General features: G+C 41.8%; 1 protein-coding gene across 1 annotated transcript in view; it reads right to left on the reverse strand.

The window, feature by feature from the left end:
* Nucleotides 1-18,411: 18,411 nt before the first annotated feature.
* The window catches only part of LOC117247255 (uncharacterized), a 28,390-nt gene continuing 24,842 nt past the window's right edge, over nucleotides 18,412-21,959 (reverse strand). The window contains exon 7 of the mRNA XM_033611661.2: nucleotides 18,412-21,728. Coding sequence (XP_033467552.2) covers nucleotides 21,561-21,728 — 168 coding nt within the window. The 3' untranslated portion in view covers nucleotides 18,412-21,560. The remainder of the gene's footprint in view (nucleotides 21,729-21,959) is intronic.

Here is a 21,959-nt window from a genome sequence, read left to right on the forward strand (position 1 = left end):
AATGTTTGTTACGAGCGACATCATCAGAATCATGAATGAAGTAGGCTGCTTCATATGATATGAGATGAAATGGTAGCAAAAGTGTCTATGACTATGAGACCGTAAAATGTCAGTGGTGTGGGATGTAAACGATACAAAAAATGTGGAAACATTGATAATATCCAAAAACACACCGTCTGCCAAGATTTAAATTACGTGCAGGTGTCACTGAGCTATGGACCTATGTGACATGAGTATAGAGTATTTTTTGCTCTTTAGTTGGATGATGATGAAACTACCTCTTATATGTCACATGAAACACTTTAAAGTAACACTAGACTGTTTCTGCTGCTGAAGTAAAGAGTGGAAAAGTAGTTAATGACTGATGAGGTCTGACTGACCCAAATGTTGCATTTATAATAACAGGAGCAAGTTAACAGTGTGTGGATTATTTTACTAATAAAATATGATCTGTTTTAACCTAGTTTTCATCACTATGAATGTCTGGATCTAAAATTATCAGAGAAAAAATGTTAGCACAAATCAGCAGGTGCTGAGCTAGTGTGATGTGAAATGGCATTTTTCAGTCTTTCTACTGGTTTAAGTCACCTGAGCCATTTGTTTTGGAGAGTAAGAGACCTCCTGGCTCCTGGTAAAAACCTCCTGAACAATCAACGCTGAAAGAATCCTAACCAGGAGAAGTTTCAGCTGGTTGTAATTTGCAATCCTCACCACTGGATGCCACTATATGCCCCTAAATCTTACACACTGCTTTTTTTGTGCCTAAATATTCTACTAATTGTATTATCATAGAAGATAAAGAGTGATAGCAGAGATGTTTCAGTGGTTTAATACTTCTTCCATCGTTATCGCTGAATCCATCTGCTGCTGTTTTGCAAGTTGTTACACTGGTGACAGAGTCGGATGGGATGCAGACCTTTTTAAACGCAGTATTCAGCATTACATGAATGGGAACGGCCAATGCAGCAGTGCCCTGCAAAAGTATAAGTGATGTCTTTTTCCCTCAGTTCAGATTTTCAATCGCAACTAATGCAATTTCTGCAGCCCTTCAGCCAAAGCAGCAGAGGAGATATAGATGTCAATTATTCTATTTAAGAGCTCCAATTTTTTCTAATGGCTCTATCTGCTTCTGCGGTATCCTGGAAATGATTAGTTGGGATTGGTTAAATGATGTAACTAATTCCCATGATTGTTGATAATGAGCCCGTCTTTGACGTTAGATTATGACTGCAGCTTAATATGAAATGGCATTCAGTTTGGGACATAATTACAGCCCACAAAGCAGGCGGAGAGCAACCGGGGGGTTTGTTGTTGGGGCTACAGTGAATTACCTTGTTTCCTGTCATCTTTGGCTTCCGCTAAATTGGAAAATTGAGTTCTTTGAGTGGCCATTGAAGCTGTTAAGGTTTTCTTGTCTGTATTGTTTAGCTGAAAATGTAATTTAGCAGCTAATTTCTCAGGTGTATTGAAGCATATTGTATATGTTTGCAACAACACACAGATGCAAAGAGCTGCAAATGAAGTCATGTTTATTCAGCACCCTAAAGGATTTATACAGGCCTTTAACTTAACAAAACGCAGTAGATAAATCTGTTTCATTATCTATCAGCATTTTGCCTTTCAAGCCTGTCTCCACAGATCTCCCTCTTTTTTTCCTGTGTCTTCAGCAGAGGCACAGCTAACCGCATCTGTGGTTGTGTGGCCAGGCTCTGGTTTCCAACCGCTGAAGTGTTGCAGACAGTTTGGCTCTACATGAAACCGTTACATGACAATTAAAATGGGTGATTGTGCTCCAACAGCCTGTCATGTGCATTTAACCCGACCACAAAAGGCTCTTATGTTCACTCAAGAGGGCATGGATGACCTTCAACCAGACACCTTATCTCTCAGGACCAGCTTCTAATATTATATCAAGTTAATGATACCATCCTTCATGAGCTGTGTAGCTGTGGGGAAATCACATGATGCATCAGGAAAATGTTGACAGCATTCTGTTCTATGGTTTGTCTTCTGTTTCAAGACATGGTGGCACCATGCAACAGTGCAGTTTCTTACACAGTAGATTTTAAGAAGCAAACAGCAGCATTATTTCATTTTTATAACACTACAAATATTTACACACCAAAAATGAGTTGTCAAATTGCGAAGCTTTCCAACCATGTTGGGACGTGCTTGCATGAAGATGATGTTGAAAATCTGATATCCACTGATGGCAGCAGTTGAGCAACAGAAAATGATCTTGTCTCAGTACGTATTTAAGAGTTTTTTGAGGTCTTTTTTTCGTTGTCTTGTGTGTCGACCGTGTTGGGCGCGGGTTACTGCCCCAAGCCAGGGAGTTCAAGTATCTCAGGGCCTTGTTCAAGAGTGAGGGTAGAATGGAGATTGATCTGCGGTTTGGCGCAGTGTCTGCAGTGATATGGGCGCTGTGCTGGACCGTTGTGCTGAAGAGGGAGCTGAGCCAGAAGGCAAAGCTTTTGATTTACTGGTCCATCTACATCCCAACCCTCACCTATGGTCATGAGCTTTGGGTGGTGACCGAAAGAATGAGATCGCGGATACAAGTGGCCGAAATGAGTTTTCTCCGTGGGGTGGCTGGGCTCAGCCTTAGAGATAGGGTGAGGAGCTCAGACATCTGGACATCTGGAGGGAGCTCGGAATAGAGCCGCTGCTCCTTTGTGTCGAAATGGGTCAGTGGAGGTGGTTCGGGCATCTGATCAGGATGCCTCCTGGGAGCCTCCTGTTGGAGGTGTTCTGGGGAGAGGGATGTCTGGGATGCTTTGCTCGGCCTGCTGCCCCCATGACCCATCTTCGGATAAGCGGTTGAAAATGGATGGATGGATGGATGGATGTGTGTCAACCATAGATAGGCCTATTTGTTTCTAATGAAGTTTACTTCATATGGTGCAAGTAATTGCTTTACACATGATTAATAAAAAAGACATATCTTGGGTTGCCAGATTGCAGATTATAGCAGTGAACATCCTCTTCTAGTTTATCTTGCTTTGTCTTTTTGGCTAGCTCTAAACTCAACAGATGACCTCCTCAGTGGACAATCCAGTGTTTTTACAGTGTTTAGTTAGAGATGCTTAATACCACCCTCACGTCTGTCTGTTGAGTCTGCAAAAAAACAAAACACCAACAAGCACATCTGAAGGTCAATAAAAGCATGCTATCAGTTTTGTTTAATCCATACAACAATAAAACTGTAGAAATGTAACTTCCAAGTTCACTTTCACATAACTACAGGTGAACTTCACGGAAATTCACGGTCCCTCACAGCAATATTATAAAAGCAATTAAAACTTATCCATGGATAATCAAAACTACACACAAAATAAACCCCTTTTCCAACAGAGGAACACCCAAACTACAACCAGTGACACTCGAAACCTTAAATTATATCACCACAACTCAACAGGTAAACTCCCACTGCACCAACTGCAGCACTAGAAGATAAAACTATACGTTAATAAGTTCAATTTAATAAAATACAGATAAAACAATTTAAAATGAATAACGTAAAATAAAACTTCTTTACTTCCCTTTATTGTTGTTTTTACACTTCTGTGTCTGTACTGATTAAACGTTAAGACATATGCTTTACTAGAAAGTGGTCTGACCCACGTCTTATCTGAACAGAGTCATCAGACTGAGCCAAAATGAGGATTCAGGTCTTAAGTTGGCGTCCTGTTTCCAGTACATCCCAGCTGGGGAATGAAACCCGAGCTTTTCACTTGGACATTACTGTGGCCTGCCACAGCATCACACTCAGAGCTCCCCCTGCCCTGAGGAGGCTTTTAAAGAGCTTTGGTGGGCGAGACAACATCTCCTCGAGAGCATTGTAGTTACATTAGAGCCTAATTAGACGCTGAAGCTCAAGGCCATGTAACCAACTGCTAGGTTTCACACTCGCAGCCATCCATCTCTTTACAGGCCAGGCAGGCAGGCAGCACGGGGCTGACTGGTGAAGGGGACGCTCACCTGGGAGCTGGACTATAGTAAATCAAACATCTCTGGGCGTGACAGGAGGGTCACAGGTTTTGAGCTTGAGGTTCCATTTTGGCTCCTAGGCTCTGCAGATTAATCACTTGGTAAGAAAATGGAAATGTGGGGTACTGTGTTTTAGAATCTGGCCTGCAAACCTATTAAACCAGATTTAATTTACAACTCTTATTTGAGAATGTGACTGACAGACTGTATAGTACTATAGGGAATTTAGCTGACAGGTTTTGGCCATAAAGGACCAGAAAATATCTAAGGAGACTATACTTTGTTTTTCACCTACGTAGAAAAACATCCCCCTGCAGAACCGAGGAACCACCACCGTTTTAGACGTGCACATGCGTGAGTACCAAACTCTCAGTTGTGTATTGTACGGAGGGAGACTGCTAAATACACATTTAAGATCGTTGTTGTAAAAAGAACGTTAGCCTTGCCTTCACAAACACTTGTTTAAAGAAGAAATAGCATAGCTAGCTAGCATAGACCTAGTTTAATTGTTGATTACACCCATTTTTGACTGACAGGAGAGTGTTAGCCCCTGATTGCCCACATTAAAAATGATTGACAGATACCCCGCCCTCTCGACCTCGCGCACGCGCACATCTTAAACAGTAGCTGTAGAACTCACGCATGTGCACATCTAAAATGGTGGCTCTAGCTCTGCGGGGGAAAGATATTGCTTAGGTATGTCAGTGACCGTTGGCTCATAGCTTAAGTCCTGACTGAAATATCTCATCAATTATTGAAGGGGTTGTCATGAAATTTGATAAAGACATTTGAGGCCCTCTAAGGATTAATTGTAATTATTATGGAGTTGCCTCAGCTTCTCATCTTGCGCTACTGTCAGGTTAAATTTTGTGTGTCAAATACTTTGGTTTAAGACCAGTTACCTGTAAAATGAATGACATTACATCAGCCTTAGATGTACTTCCTGTTAATGGCCAGTCAGCAAATGTAAGCATGCTAACAGGCTAATTTTAAGATGGTGAACATGGTAAACATACCTGCTAAACATCAGCATGTTAGCATTGTCACTGTGAGCATGTTAGCATGATGACATTAGCATTTAATTTCATCTAATCAACATCAAATGTTAGCATGCAAACAGGCTCATTTTAAGATGGGGGACATGGTAAACATACCTACTAAACATCAACATGTCAGCATTATCAGTGTGAACATGTTAGCATGTCAACATTAGCATTTAGCCCAACAGCCTCAGAGAGCTGCTACAGTAGCATTGCTGATTCTAACAGACTGGTGCAGGAATGAGTCCTGTAACCCAGGCATAAGTTAGCATTTTAGCTCTCCTGGTTCCCTTGCCTCAAAGTCAGTGGGTTTTTTGAATGCATTTTTGGTTAGATACCTGAAATAAAGTATGCGGTTAACACAAGCATAACTTTCATGGTTTATTCTGTGACATTAAATACAACAGTAAATACCCCACTTGAGAATTTTGAAGCCTTTACATGGCTTAAAAAAGTTGCTAACAATTGGCTACATGAGGCTACATCATGCTGAACATGGCTTAACAGCCTCTTAGTGGTGGTGACGTTGAAGTCATGCGACCATAGTGTATTTAGTTTATAGCCAAACGTTAGCTTTTTTTTCTCCTGACGATTGCAATAATGCTTCAAAAATCAAAGAAGTGGTGCTTATTCGTGAAGATTATCTTGTGGAACAAAATGGAGTGTCATAAATTTTGTTTGCCACAGAGCTTATACTTTGCAGTAATCTAAAATCCAAAAGAAAAATCCTATTGGCTTTCTGCAGGGGAACTAGGGCAATGCTAACTTTCACGTCGGCCTACGATTAAACGTCATCCCTGCAGCACTCTATTGTCTGTACATGTTCAACTATAAAGCACTCAAAGCACCCTATATTTATCCATACTTGCCTTTCCTAAAAAACTAGGCAAAAGATACCCCAGTAAACATTCACTTCTGTGAAAATTGATGCTTTAGTGAAAAAAGTGCAGCCATCTGACAAACTGATGAATGTGTGTATAAAGAAGGCGGGGGGCAGCCAGTGCACCGGGGTCATGTTTGAAAATGTATGACCAGGGGGCACCAGAGCCGCAGAGATGAAAGGTGAAAACACTCAGAAAAGTGAACTCCTGTTTATGATATTCACCCAGAAAAGGAAACCGCTCAGCTCCAAACAGCTGAAAAGTTTTAGTTCTACAGATTTATATATTCAGGTTTGTTCTGATTAAGTGTTTAAGGTGTTGCCTACAAAACAGAGACAGCACTTGACAGGTTCCTACTGATGAAGGACACCCTTCCCATGTATAGGGTGTCATATTGAACCATGACTGGTTCGTTAATGTCCTCCAGGGTCAAAACCACAAGTACTTAAACTTAACTGATCCACATCCTATTGAGAGCCACCTGTCAGGCTCTGTGAGAGCTGATAGCAGCTCCTGCGGATAACATATTCCACTTGAAAACATAGAACCTGTTGCATTGTGCGTATGATTTGCGGTCAGCTTTGGAGTGACAGTTTTCTTTATACTGTCAAAAAAATCCAGCGAGGGCAGATCCCAGGGGGGACCTTGTAAGACTTGTTATCCCCATTTAAACCGAAATCAGATTGCAGGGCTTTTCAGGCCAGCCTCTTTTGTACGCTCTCCATGTCTATGAGACCCTCTGTGCTGTTTAATGGGTTCATGGCCACGGGGCAAGGGTTACAGTTTGTCCTTCCTGCAATTAGCATTCACGGTTAGCTTAGCAGAACTAATGCACCACATCTTTGAGGCTCAGGTTCCCTGTGTGCCTCTGAGTGACTGCGGGCGGGATTTAACTGACTCCTTGTATCCATTTCAACCTGCTTTATTAGATGTTATTGGAAAAATCCCCTGAAGAATACCATTTCAAGCCAGCTATTACCAGCCAATTAAATGCCGGTTTCTCATTGTTGCTCTCAGAATAAAACAGAGGATAAATGTATGCATACCGTGCTGATATACCCCAGCTCATAAAGTTACACATCACAGATCAATATGGGCCATTTCAGCTCTGTTGTCGATCTAATTGTTTCTTTTTTTCCTCACATTTCACAAACAGAAACTGCAGTCTCTATTATTTTCATTATTTATATATATATACTGGTTCACCCTGTGACATTTAGGTCAAGAAACTGTGGTCTCATGGCAGCTCAGGAACATTTACACCAGCTCTATTGTGGCAGCAGTTGTGGGCCGTGGGGATCTCATGGGTCTTAAGTGACACCTCTGTTAAACCGAAGCAGCTCGGAGCTGTTTTCTGCTGTTAGCTTTCTCTGTTGTTGTGTAATATTACATAGTTTATGTGCAAACTCATAGATGTTTATGTAGGTTGACTGCAGCATTGTTTGAGAACTATAGCAAATATTTAGGCTGTAATGCATCTTTTTTCAATGATGGGGGTAAAGTGACAACAGACATAAAAGTACAAACAAACCAGGGCTGTAAACACCTATTTAACACTGGGGTGGACCATTTTCAATGTACACCTCCTGTGACCCATTCCTCCAAGAGGGTCTGGGGGGATTTTGCTAAAGATAAATGTTTAAAACTTAACATTTAAACTGACCATTTAAAGCATTTGAAACAAAAGTCCTAGATCCAACCTGGTCTCACTCCCAATTTATCAAATACCAACACTTCGACAGTGGTCCTTGGTGTCAGACACCAATGCACGAGGCAGCCATTAGTGGTGGTATGCAGTAGTATAAAGAGAGATAAGGGACACATAGAGCGAGTAAGTGGGAGGTGGATGTTTCAAACAAACTCTGGACTTTCACCTGGGAGACTGCTGTTTGTTTCCCATTTAAAACCAAAAGTTAATGACGTAGTATGCTAATATGTGTAGCATACTAGGCTAAGGAAGTATGTCACGTAACGTACTTATAGAATACATTTTGTGGATGTGCTGGGATACATCGTCATCAGGTGTTTCAGGTCGTTTCAGACACCCTCACCCACACGACCCAGCCGGGGTGATCAGTCCTCAGCTTGCATCCCAGCAGCTGTAGACCACGGGGCCTTCCCTCCTCAGCCAGAGCCACCTAGTTGCTCTCTCTGCGGCATTGATGATATTCTTGATGGCCCTCCTCTTAGCCAGCCCTGCTATCCCCAGCTTTGTGAGGACCCTGCAGAGTGACTGGCCTGCAAAGCCCTAACATCACACCTCAACTGGCTCACAGCAGTTGTTCCAGCCCTACCTCTTCCAGTGCTCTGTCTGCTCCTGGAGCTTGGAATGTTTTCGCTCTTGGGTTTCATCCATGCGCTCCTTGTCCTCCTCACTCCTACAGTGAGTTCTACTTTGATCACTTGTTTGGTGGAGTCAGAAAAGGTGACCATTTCTGGACGGAAGGTTGTTGAGGCATTGGAAACTGCAGCTGCTTGCCAAGATCAACTCTCAGATGCCAGTTGCCTGCTGAGGCTTGGTTGTGGGATGCTTTTCTCTCCAGCCTTAACAAGGATTATGATCGTCTTTGGACGATGGTGTTTGCTGGTGGTAATGGCTGAGGCTACTGTCTCCACAAATGCTTTTAAGCACTTGATCATGCAGTAGCAGCCTTCTGCAAGGGCCTTACTTATTCTAAGTCAAACCATGATGTTTCCACTAAACCTAACCACGTGCCTTTGTTGCCTTAACCTAAGAAAGTAAACCTAAAATCTTTTTTTTTTTTACCCATGTTCTACATTTGTTTTTGAAAAGAGACGGTGTGCATTTAACAAGCAGAAACTGTACATTTTTTGTGGAAACAGAGTTTATTTTGAAAATACACAATTCAAGTAATGAGTGTAAATTGATATCCTGTCCCTGAGTGTCCAAAACGGACACTGGAGGGGTGCCTAGTGCGTCATATTTTGATGTGTAGGGCATGAGAATGTGTTCCAAAATTAGATCGAGGTTCTCAAAGTTTTAATAACTGAGTGCCATTTTAGAGAGCCAGCATATGATTGAGTCGTACAAGAACATATATGACTATTAATGACTTTTTTTAATGAGATTTTTATAACATTTTTTGTGACATACTATGTCATGGCTGGACTGGTGGAAGAGTTTGCAAGACAGCTGGGAGCTCACATCAGATGTTTACATCTATTAGCAGAGTGTAGACCCTGCTCACACCGGTGTCACGTCACTATTCAGCTTTTAAATACTGCAAAAGAAAAGGTCATGGATTATGTAATCTTTGCTGCTCAGTCTCGACATGAATAGTATCCGATATAACCACGACTTGAGCATGTGGTGGTTTTGTCTCCTTTGAACCCAGATTCAGAACGTCAGCATGTTCTCATTACATGCATTCAAGGTTTACTGTTACATTGGGCTTGAAATTGTCCAATTTTAAGCCCTTTATGGGGGTGGGGGGAAGACAATTTGATTGCAATTTTTAAGTGTGCTACATGGCTTAAGTTGAATTAAAGCAATCATTTCTGTAAAGGCTTTTACACATTAAAGCATGGAACCAAATGACGCTTCAGTTAATAATTACATTCATAAAACATTTCTCACATACTAAGACCCAAGATATTGTATGGATATAAGCAAATTGAAATGTTGATAAAACAAGATACTGAATAAAGTATGAATGCAGATAGATATAAGGTCAACATGACAACAATGTGGAATGATGCAATTTCCAGGTAACATATACGCCTTCAACATCCAAGAACTACAGTTCAGCGAAAGAAACTGAAAGGGAATGTTCAGTGTTATTACTAGTTAATGTCTGTACTTATTATGGATGTGGAAAAGTGTGTTTAAACTCCAACCAGTGGTTAAGCAGGGAAAAATCTATGTTATTGAATATAAAACACATTTGTCATTTCCTAAGTGCATTCTGTCTGAGTGATCAGCGACTGCAGTGCATTACAGAGTTGAATCAATGACACACAAACAAAGAGGTGCTTTCATAAACAGCTTTTGATTATTGGACATTATTAACTTTTCTGAATTCAGTGAAGTGAAACAGTGTGTTGTCCCATCGACTCAAATGCAGATTAAGCAAACTAATGTGAACGCGGAGATCAATGCATTCATCCAGTGATGGTTCTGCGCATAGAGCGGCAGTGCACTGAGAAGTCTGGCTCTAATTCATCATCGTCCACACATTATATTATTATTGATGGCTCTTGCCTCGGGCTAGTCCATTTGTTTTTCAGATTTGTGACAGGCGGCAGAATGCTGGATGGAGGTTTATTCTGCAGCCGTGCCAGCAGCGTCGCACACAGCTCTCTCTTATTTATCTATTGATCATCATACCTCCCAATAATCTGGCGCCTGACACATTTGACAACATTATGTGGAACAGGTCAGAGGACAGCGCTAATGAAACTGAATGATGGATGTGGGTATCCGCAGCATTAACCTTGCTGATAGTTGTCACAGGCAGCACATTTACGCACACGTAGCTGTGACCCTGCAGCGCCTGCCAGGATTGCCATGAAAATAAAGAGGCGAGCATTCATTGAGGTGGTCCAGAGGCATGTACGTAAAAAAAGAGAAAAAAATATTATGCAATTAAACATAACATCAGTGCTGCAGCCAGCATTTGCATTTTAAAAGGTGTCTAAAACAAGGCATTTAAATGATCATGTTTCAGCGTGAAGCAGGTCCTAATTACAAGATAAAATATGGTCACTGAAAAGGTTCACTTTTCATTAAAATTTCAGCAGCTTCTAACCTAGACTTCCACCTGCAAATGACCAAAATTACGCTCACTGAAAAGGTGCTTTTGGAGAAATATTAAGTTTGAAAATTGGTCTGGGAAAGGAATAAAACAGCCCAATCGCTACAAGAAATGTTGGCATTGTACGTTTCTGCAAACCATGAATACTGTACATTTACACATTTCATACCTATCATATCAACAGCTCTGCAGTGATGCAATATATAAGCTGACTTTGTGATTGGCAGGTGGAGGGGATGGTGTGTCACCAAGGCAAGTCAACCTGTCGCGATGCCTACACAGCTGCAGACCACTGTTTGAGACTGACAAACAAGAAAACCAGTTGTGTTTTAATGAGTCACTGCTGTGTTTCCAACGGCTTTTTAGGCTCCAGTCATGGGTGTTTTGAAGCAACCCGTTAGAAGGGATAGTAGCACGAAAAGTGGTTGTTTTTTACTAAGACATCACTGTGTTTTCTGCCGAGATTGTGCCCAAAAAACTGTGTATTTAACCACATGTGAACCACAGCCTTGTTGGTTTGCAGAAATGTACAGTGCCTCCGTACAATGTTTCATACATATTAAATCGGGGTTTCTAAAGTAATGTATAAGTACCCTGGAAATCCAGAGTTCTCGCAAGAGCACAATTTGAATTTGCTCAGCAAGTCACTCTGGCAGTCAGTAATGATGCTCATTACCCATGCCCTTGGAGCCGAGCTGCACCAATCACATCGGTGTATGTGATATAGGCAGGCCAGAGACGAGCTAAACAGATGACGACAGCGCTGCGACGACAAAGTCCGGAATCAGTCAGTAAACATTGCAAGATGGCTACAGATGAACACCAGTTGTTGGAAACGGCTTTGGCCGCTACAGTGAACGAGTTAGACTCGGCTTTTTCTCTAAAAGAGGAACAGAAGACGGCGCTCGAATCTTTCCTTTGCAAGAAAGGACTTGTTTGCTGTTTTGCCGACCGGATACGGCAAGAGTCTAATCTACCAGTTAGCTCCGCTGGTAGCACTCTGGATACGTCACCCCGTGTATTGTTCTGATTGGTCATAGTGTTATCCAATTGCGTGCAGTGATATTTTCAAATGCATGCTTGGTGTCGCCCTTCGAGTTGGGCAATTTGCATTACTCATAGCCAGACCCTAAATCTTTCTAGATTTGGGTCTGGATTTCCAGACTAATATATAAGCACACTTTCATCTGGAAGTGGAGGGGGTGTTGGTCTGCCAAACTGCAGACCACTGTTTGAAACTGACAAACAACAAAATGTGTTGTTTTAACGAGTCACTGCTGCATTTCCAATGGCTTTTTAGGGCTCCAAGTGTGGGTGTTTCGTAGCAACCCGTCATTGTTTTCAAGTGGCTTTTAGGCTCCAAACATGGGTGTTTTGTAGTGATCCATCTACAAGGATAGTATCATTGAGAGTGGCTGTTTTTTTACCAAGACATTTCTGCGTTTCCTGCGGGGATTGTGCCCCAAAAACTAGGCACTTTATACTAAAACGTGATTATTTTCCCAAGCATAACCAAGAGGTTTTTGTCCCTAAATATAACCACGTGTAAATCACAGCATATCCACTATGGGTGGTTATATATAATGGTTTGCAGAAACGTACAATGCCACCATTTTTTCTCACAATTGGGCTGGCAAAATATGAGCACATTACATTTGCACGTTTTATACATATTAAATAGATGTTTCTAAAGTAATGTAATATATAAGCACACTTTGTCCTCTTGAGGTGAAAGTGTTCGATGGTATAGCACCTTGGCAAGATGCCTGCCAAGCTGCAGACCACTGTTCAAGACCGCCAAACAACAAAACCTGTTGTGTTTTATCAAGTCACTGCTGCGTTTCAAACGGTTTTTTAGGCCTCAAGTGTGAGTGTTTAGTAGCAACCTATCTGTGTTTTGCCAGCATCTCTTTAGGTGTGTTTCCGTCGGCCTTTCAAGCTCCAAACATGGACATTTTGTAGCAACCCATCAATGTTTTCAAGTGACTTTTTAGGCTCTGAACGTGGGTGTTATGCAGTGACCCGTCAGCAGGGATAGTATCATGGAAAGTGGTTGTTTTTTACCAAGACATCTGTTCTGTATGTGAATCTGTATGTGTTTCTACGCTGCTGTCCCTTTCCCCTCCCTTGTAGAGCTGCCCAGGTGTGCTGCATTACTTAACGAGGTGCAGCACACCTGGCATGAAGGAGGTGCTAAGAGCTCCTGTGCCAGCAGCAAGGGAGAGAGGCTTCTGGTGTTGGGACTGCTGGTCCTGCTGCCTCTAAGCCTGGGATTTTGTTGTCTTGTTTGCTCCCATGGATTTGAGGGTTTTAAAGATGTCTTATGTGGTTATTTTGGGTCAGTGATGGAGTTTTGTTCGCCCCAAGAGTTTTTTGTGCCTAAACACAACCACATGTAAATCACAGCGTTCAGCGTATCCACTATATAACGTGCAAATGTATCGTATCTATGGTTTAAAGAAACGTAGAATGCATGATCGTTTCCTAACAATAACCAAGTGCTTTTTGTGCCCAAACCTAACCACATTTTCAACGTATCTGTGACATAATAACGTGCAAATGTAACTTATCCGTTTGCTGAAACACACAATGCTAGCATTCTTTGTGGTGATTGGTTTGGGGAGACCATATTGTTTGGGGAATGAAAAGAGCGGTAGAGCTGCTTGAAGCAAGAGCATGCTCCCTTAAAAACATATCTGGTTTATTTTAACTCTAGTAAATTATCAACAAAATAGATTTTGTGTCAGCCCAATGACAAATTAAACCACATGTGAATATCTCCACTGATATTTATGCAAAAGGGATAAAAGTGAGCAGATATTTTCCGCTTCTGGATTTTTGTCCAAGTCTTAGAAAGCAGGTAGAAAATGACATTGTTAAAAAAAAAAAAATAAAAAAAAAAAAAATCACATTCTGCGTGAGCACTGTGAGTGAAGTCATAAGAGAGGTCTGTAACACCAGGCGTGAAGTGAGCTATGTGACTGCGCTGTGCTCCTCTCCACTCCATCCATCCATCCCTGCCTGGCTAATGTATCCCTCTCAATAGCTGGGGACAAGGGGAGAAAAGACTGCTTGTGTGAAGCACAAAAAGCCCCATCGCAGCCACGTTCGCCACAGTAATTGGCAAGGAAGCTTCATTTCATTCACTCCTGTATGTCTTTTGTTGTCCGGTAGGTTTTTACAAGTGTGGTGCTTTTGAGGGTTGTTTAAAGACTGGCTAATTTTGGCAGCCCCCTGCCTGTTGCTACCCATGTGCCCATTTATTTATCCTTTTGTGAATGCACAATTGAAAGATTCTTTCTTTTCTTTTTTGTCCAACACTGAAGTGTATTAATAACTAAACATTTAATAGAGTCTTGATGATACTTTTGAGTACCCTACTTAATTTTGAACATCTGCAAGAGGTGGAAAAACATTTAATCTCTTATGAATCCCGCTGCTTTCACGCTGAAAGCTTTGTTGCTGTTCAGTAAAGTAGCGGTCACAGAATGGAGGTTGGTGGGCATTAGAGGGACAGCCTGTCTCCTTTCATCATCACATTGTAGTAGTTGTATAAAAGCCTGCAAAATGTAGCTTGTAGTTATGTTTTTGCCACAATTACACTTGTAATTGTGGCAAAACGACTATGCGGTCATAAAATGCATTAAAAACTTTCACTATGTTACACCAAGCACTCTTAACCTTCTGATACATCAGCTTTATTTGAATACTGATGCTAAGAAAGGTCTTGCAATTTTCTTTTTCAGGTTTAATTCAGTTACTGTATGTATTTTTTTTTTTTATCACAGATGTATTAATGTAAGTATCTACGTGTTTAAAGCAGCCGTAACAACGCTTTTTGACAGTGGTTTAGCTTATGCCCCTTTAATATAAAGCCCTGTCTACTTGTGAATGGAACAACTCAGATAAATAAGTTTAATTTTGAGAAGCAGGGTCCTGACCTTCATTGGTATATGGTCTCGAATGTCAACAGTTCTTATTGGGTCTATTTCTTTAGCACAGAGTAGTTTGAGTAATAACTGTTGACAGCGGGGTCTTTGGATTATCCAGAGTTACCTGTGACATGTTTCTTAAGACATCGTAGCTGTTGAGTTTTTAGCAACACTATATGAATGAAAATGTCGGTCCAGGCTGAAATATCTCAACTATTGGATGAATTGGAATTTGATGCAGACATGCAGAATGCACAGGCGATGTATCCTAAAGCCTCTGGTGTCACCATCATGCTATGTGTGTCTTTTTAGTGAGATGTCTTGAAAACCATTGGATGGATTGCTATGCTACATTTATTGGGGCATTTAATGTCTGCCTGACGAAATCAGGATAAATTGTACAATTTTAATGTGTCCATTTGGTTTATATGGAAGCCCTTTTCTGACAATGTGACAAAAAAAAGATCCTGTAAGTCCCCAAAATAATGTTGTGATATCTAAAAAAAAAAAAGGACAATGTCTCAAAATAAGATTTTTTCCTAAAATAATGACTTCATTTCTCAAAATTACAATATAGTATCTCAACATAATGACTTAGTATCTCAAAAAATGACTTAAGCCTGATTTATGGTCCTGTGGCGTACCTACAACGTACCTACGTCGTTGCCGTGACGCCGTCATGAACCCTTCAAACTTCTCCATCACTCCATTTCGTCGCGGTGCAATTCACCGCCAGAGCGGTAGGAGGCTGTGTTCCGTTCCTGAATGGTTATCGTCGTCTCTAGTTGATTCTTTGTTTAGCTTCCGGCTTTTCCGGTCACAGAGAAATGAAAGCGGAGCACGGACAGACGGCTCCGTCCGTATCCGTATTGAACGTTGAGCATAAATGGGCCTTAATACTGCAACATATGTGCAACATCTACATCGCAACAGAAGATGTTTAAAGATGGCGGGGATGGCGCAGTCTGGGAATACGGAACCGGAAATGCGTTGCTACCAAACAAACCAATCACAGCCCTCTCGGTCTGCGCTGGGTCTGCGTCGCCTCGACGTGTAGTTACATTTTTGGGGAGGTGCACGCAGAGATATTGGATGATGCGAGATACCCAACTCAGCTCACTTCCTGATTCAGTGACGTCAGCGCCACGCCCCCGTAGGAGACTTGAGGCAGCTCTGAATGTATTGTCGTCAATGAGGAAAATGAACGTGATCACAATTTATGGTCAATTCTTTAGCCCTGTAGTCACTAAAGTAAATACTGGGTTCATTTTCCACAAGCCATACATCTTACCAACATTCTGACGCTAAAGCTGTATTTTTCATCCACACAGATCAAGAGAAAGTTAACTTTATTTGAGCCCTGTCCATCTCAGAAAACAAGTTCTCGCGAGATCTCGTGATCTTGATAAACAGGCGGTAAAATCACAGTTAGCTTACAAACAGTTATTTACCGCTAGTAATAAATAAAAAATGCCCAAGCTTTGTGCAACAACAGGCTGCAATAATAGGAAGAATGTATTTTCATTCCACCTGCTTCTCGATCTGCATACACAGACATCCACAGAGCCTCTGTTCAACACGGTGGTGGGGAGGGGGGGGGGGTTGAGGGAGAACAGGCTCTGATTGGAGGGAGAGCTAACCACGCCCACTTAGGAGACAGGAAGAGCAACCGTTTTTTTAACATTGGATAAGCCTACAGTTGGGTATCTCCCTTCATCCAGTATCTCTGGTGCACGTCAGGCTACGCCGGGGGCTACGGCGAGCCTTCTGCGTAGCCACGTACCCTATGACGTAGCGACGTTGTTGATTTAACGCAGGACCATAAATCAGGCTTTAGTATCTCAAAATAATGATAAACTTTCTCAAAATAATAACATAGTATCTCAAAATAACAACTTAGTATCTCAAAATAATGAGAAACGCTATCAAAATAACGACTTGGTTTCTCAAAATAATAACGTAGTCTCTCAAAATAACAAGAAACTCTCAAAATAATAACATAGTATCTCAAAATAATGACTTGGTATCTCAAAATAATGACTTAGTATCTCAAAATAATAACATAGTATCTCAAAATAATGACTTAGTATCTCAAAATAATAACACAGTATCTCAAAATAATGACTTAGTATCTGAAAATAATAACATAGTATCTCAAAACGATGAGAAACTTTATCAATATTTTGACTAAGGCTCACTAAGTCATATTTTTGAGACAAATTCTTATAATTTTAAGATACTAAGTTATTTGGGAAAGTTGGGAAACTACACTAAGATGCTGATAGTGGTGAACATTATATCTGCTTAGCATCACCATGTTAGCATTGTCGTTGTGAGCATGTTAGCATGCTTAAATTAGCATTGAGTTCAAAGCACCACTCTGCCCGAGTATATCAGAGCCATTAGCATGGCTGCAGTCTTGTTTAAATGTCCTGTTTTTATCAATGTTGTGAGCAGTGCAGAAAACCAGAGCAAATAAAACCAAAGCTATCTGCATGGCTAGATACCAGAGTAATGGTTTGTGGTGTCAAAGTTCTATTTAACAGAAATACTTGTGTAAAACTGAGCCATTTGAAGCTGAGATAGCTGCCATCTTTACAGGGAGATAAGAGATGCAGAGTGATTGTTAACTGCTGAATACTAATGCAATGACAGTTTCAGTACATGTTGGTGTTCACATTGTGTTTATGTAAGGGCACAGTCAGAGCCAGGAGTCATTCCTAACCATTTCCCCACTTACAGTAAACACAGCTTCTCCCGTGGGGTTAGACTCTCACTACAACACAATCTCATCTCTAGGGCCCTTTACAGATGAAACAGGCCCGCATCTCAGAAAAATATTAGTTAAAAGGAGCGCATTGACCTCCGTGTGAGCAGGACCTTTGAGCTAGTCAAGCTGAAGCAGCAAAATCGCACAAGATGGGGGTCCACAGAATACGGTCAAACTGTTTGTTGAGTTTGTTCAGCGCTGGAATTTGGCTGTTCAAGCAGGTGAAAGGAAGCGTTTCAAACATTTTGGAGAGAAAAAACAGTTATGTCCTCAAGTGCTGACCCATATGAATACAGAACTGTGGTGCAGGATTTCTAACTTAATGGCTGCAGCTCGTTCCTTCGCATGTGTCATTGGAGACGGATCTGTCCGTCATGTCTGGGCTGCTCTACAGCTCCATGTCCTGTACAAAGGAAAGGTCAAACCAGTCACCTGACCTGACAACCCTTGGGACCGTGCTGAGCGGCCAGGGGTCAAAGTTGGACACCTGGTCTGTGCAGGGTCAAGACTTTTTGTTCTTCCTGGATGTCCTGACTCGCCAAGTCTTTCTATATGTCAAAACATGTAACCTACAGATGGTCATGACAGCTCGACATGACGCACATGTTCACTGCAAAGGAAAACATATTTACATTTGATTCTATTGTGCTATAGATTCACCTAAACTCGATATCCGGGAGGATTTCCATTTTAACAGAACCCTCATTGATTCAGTTTCCAGAGGAATTGCAGCCTGGGATCAGTTTACCTTGTTACCTTGTCACACTATGTTCTGGTCTGATCCCCATGTCCATTTCCGCTCAGCTTCCCCTCCCTCTCGCCACCACGCTTCCCAACAGAGCTCTGCTTTGTCCCCGTGGCCAGTCATCCATTCCTAATATCCAGTCTTTTACCGCGCTGGAGACGCGCTACATGCTTTCAAAGAGCAGAGTGAGCTGTCCATGGGTGCCCTCCATCTCGCAAATGAAGCTCCGAAGGAACCTTGTGACCCTTACGTGACAAGTGACTTTGACTCAGAAATGTTAAATTATCAAATCTGTTTATTATGACACCAGATAGTACAAATACATGTAAACATAAAAACCACAACTAAAAAACACACACACACCAATGAATAAAACAACCATGCTTACATCAACTGAAGAGTGAGGTTAACAGTCATGTATAAGTTAGCTTGATGCTGAAAGTGCTAGAAGTTTAAAAAATATGAACAAAACATTTTTATTGCCCTGCATGCACCCACCACCACACACTACATATAATAAGTTCTTTAAATCCTTGTATCGTCTGATTTTGCTAAAAATGTTTGTCAAGTGCTGTGGCGAAAACAGTTCCTGAGGACACTCTTTAGTTCTGAAAGGAGCTGTATGCAACATTTAAAGCCTGGGGTGAGATTGACTGCACTAGGTTCTCAACATGGAGGTAGCTGAGCTAGCGGCAAGCAGCTAAAGGTGGTAACTCCATTTATAGTGCTAACTATGGCAACAGTGGTGACAGAGTTAGCATTGCTAACTTGGAGGAAAACCAGAGGGTGGGCACTAGACTTCTCAACAACGATGTCCTGATATCAGGGGTAACCAGTGGTGTAGTGGAGGGTATACACAGGTATACATGATATATCCACCTCTTTTTCTGTCTGTTTTGACCATACCCACCAATTAGCCAAAAAGCCATCGGAATTCTTAGGGGAGTGTACCCACCTCCTCCTTGGTAACCTGCTCAACTTCCTAGCAGTACACCCATCGCATTCACTACCATTAACATCACTGGGGGTAACCACTGTACGAGCACAATGCAGAGCAGTGGTGATTAGCTAGCCAGTGGAACACACTCACATGGTCTGACATGTACAAACATGCACGCACAGCCAGACTGCCCACCACAACAAAGAACAGAGAAGCTTGGACTACAACACACAGAGGTTGAGTGATGTCCATGGTGAACTGGCTAGTTTGTTGGAGACGGGGCCCCATTTACTCCTATGCAAGGTGCTTAGTGGTGTGCGCAGAACCAAAAAAGCTCGACTTCCTGGGTAGAAAATTACCTAGATCCTCCACATCATGGTGCTCGCAGAGCAGGCACACCAGAGGCCTACAGTGGCCGAGCGGCTAACTCCCACTTTAGCCCTTGAATGGGGATGAAATAATTGAATCGTGCTGCTCTTCTAGACTTTAAAAATGTTATCAGACTAAGGTTGGGTTTATCTTCCAGATGAAGCGCAGGCTGCTAGATGGCCGAAGTGGTACATTTTTTAGTGACCAGGTTTGTCATCGCCATCTTGAATATCTCCCACCACCATAGATCAGTATCCATTCACTTGTGCTTGGCTACTGCTCATTTTTTATTTTTGATTTACTTGTAACCTTATATAAATATCACAGGTTTCAGCGGGCGGGTAAAAAAGCAGTGTTTCAAGTAAGTTATTAATACTCAGGAAGACAGAAACTTTGCATGCAATAGTCCACCTTCCACCTCTCCCCCCTTCTCTGTCTCTAGTTGTCTGTCTTTGTCACAGTTCTCAGTCCTGACAACTGTGGTACGCAAATTCCTAGGATAGTGAGGACAGCTACATTCCCTATGATTGGCGAGTACTCGTTGCCTTCATTAGCTGGATTGGTTAGGTTTAGGCAAGAGGAGTGGGACTGGTTAGGGTTAGGGTGGCAAGGTCAGGGTAAGCCAATCAGAGGCACAGTAAGGCAGGCCATTCCTTCACTATCTTAGCATTTGCATATTCGCCTACTGTAATTCATAAAGTTGGCAGTTTTTGGGTCCAGTCCAGTTGGGTGGTTGACTGAGCATTTATTTTTGCTTTGTTGCGACCCCCCACAAACAAGTGTGTTATTTTCCATTTGCCATCCCAGCAGACGACCCTATATCCGAATGAATCGTTAAAATTCTGATAGTGAAACGAGCCATTTTGTGGAGATTGTGAAGCTCAAGAAAATGTATCCACTGATTCACAGGCATGTCTTTCACAATGTAACTATGGGAAAAGTTCTGAGGCCCCATGGCATCATATGATGAACCTGAAGTTGTAAGTCCACGGTTTGGCTGCTATGTCAAAAAGACTTCAAAGTCTGCTTCATTCTCTGCTCATGGCACCATCACTCTTCTATATCTCTACATAGATAATAGCTCTTTGCTGATGTGTGAAAGCTCTAAACGTTGTATACAGCTCCTTCAAGTTCAAATATGCAAAATTTATCATAAATTCAAGCAATGTTGACCAACATCTGAAAAAGAACCATAGTCTACAAAATGTGTGCGTACAATTGCAACCAACACAGCGCTGTTAGTTCAATCTGTCCCTCAGGTAAAACAGTAAACAGACATTTGAAAAAGTGAGGAGCTTGAGTAGAGTGTAATGATGTTTCAGGTAGAGAGATGCCATGCAAAGAGATATCATCAACACAGAGAGCTCCTTCTATTGCATTAGCTAAAGGCACTGATATCTTGATGGAAATAACTTCATTTTGGCCACGACCAGGCACAGTAAATACAATTGCTAGCTGTTAGCGCAGCTGTGTAAGCCTGGTAACTGATGGAAAGTGACTCAGACATGCTTATGAATGGTGCTGGTGGCTGCGGCTGTGCACTCTTGAATATGTTATCATCTCCTCTGCACAGTGGAGCATATTAATAAAGCACCTTACAGTTACACCGTCTAAACAGACCGTAAATCACTGCCCATTAAACCCGTGCAGGCAGTAACATGCTCGGCCCTCATCCCACTAGAGGCCACCAGTATTTAACTGCCACAATTAACACATTAAACACTTCAATCCTGAACTGATGTGACACAATCAGCTGGCGTAATGATTAATTAATGGCTAGTGTAAAGTGTGGGCCAGCCCTAGAAATTCAAAACAAGAGAAAGTTAATCAGGCTAATTGTCTAAAACCATCTTCATTAGCATAATATTGGCGCTGAGGATCAGAAAATCAGGGAAATTGGCAAATGGGTCTTTTTCTTTTCTTTCTTTTTTGTTTTTTGTTTTTTACAATAAATGCTCACTTAAAAACATTCATAAGTTTTTAGTACAATATAATAAAATACAAACACTGCATAGTAAAAGGCACTCAGTAAAAAGGTCTGAGCTAAATTGAGAGTTTGTTTTTTTTTTGCATCTGCATACACCCACACTGCCATGTTGTGCTGGCTATCCTCTTCTGTCAGTTGCTGAGCATGATGCTGTGAATGGTGTTCGCTGGGATTTTGGCATCTGCTTCCTCACCGCTGATCCTGAAGATCACAGAGGTGTTGGAGGGGATGGTGGCAGTGGCGTTCAGGGATTTACCCAGCCAGCCCTGAGAGCCACGCTTGTACATTTTAACTGTTACCTGCAAAGAGAGAAGAAAACAGGACATACAGAAAGTGAGAGCTTGTTCAGAGACATCCTGTCTTCAAGTGGAAAAAAACAACTGTTGTTGGATATTCGGTGCTTGTGGTGGAGTTGTGACCCTGACTGAGACCTCCTGACCTCTGACTACAGCTAAGCAGATGCTCATGACTTTCACATTTCACCTCTACATGTACAAGCTGTTAGTTAGTCTGTGGACTTGTAGACTAAA

The sequence above is a fragment of the Epinephelus lanceolatus genome, chromosome 21 (assembly GCF_041903045.1).
Source record: "Epinephelus lanceolatus isolate andai-2023 chromosome 21, ASM4190304v1, whole genome shotgun sequence".
Taxonomy (NCBI): Eukaryota; Metazoa; Chordata; class Actinopteri; order Perciformes; family Serranidae; genus Epinephelus; species Epinephelus lanceolatus.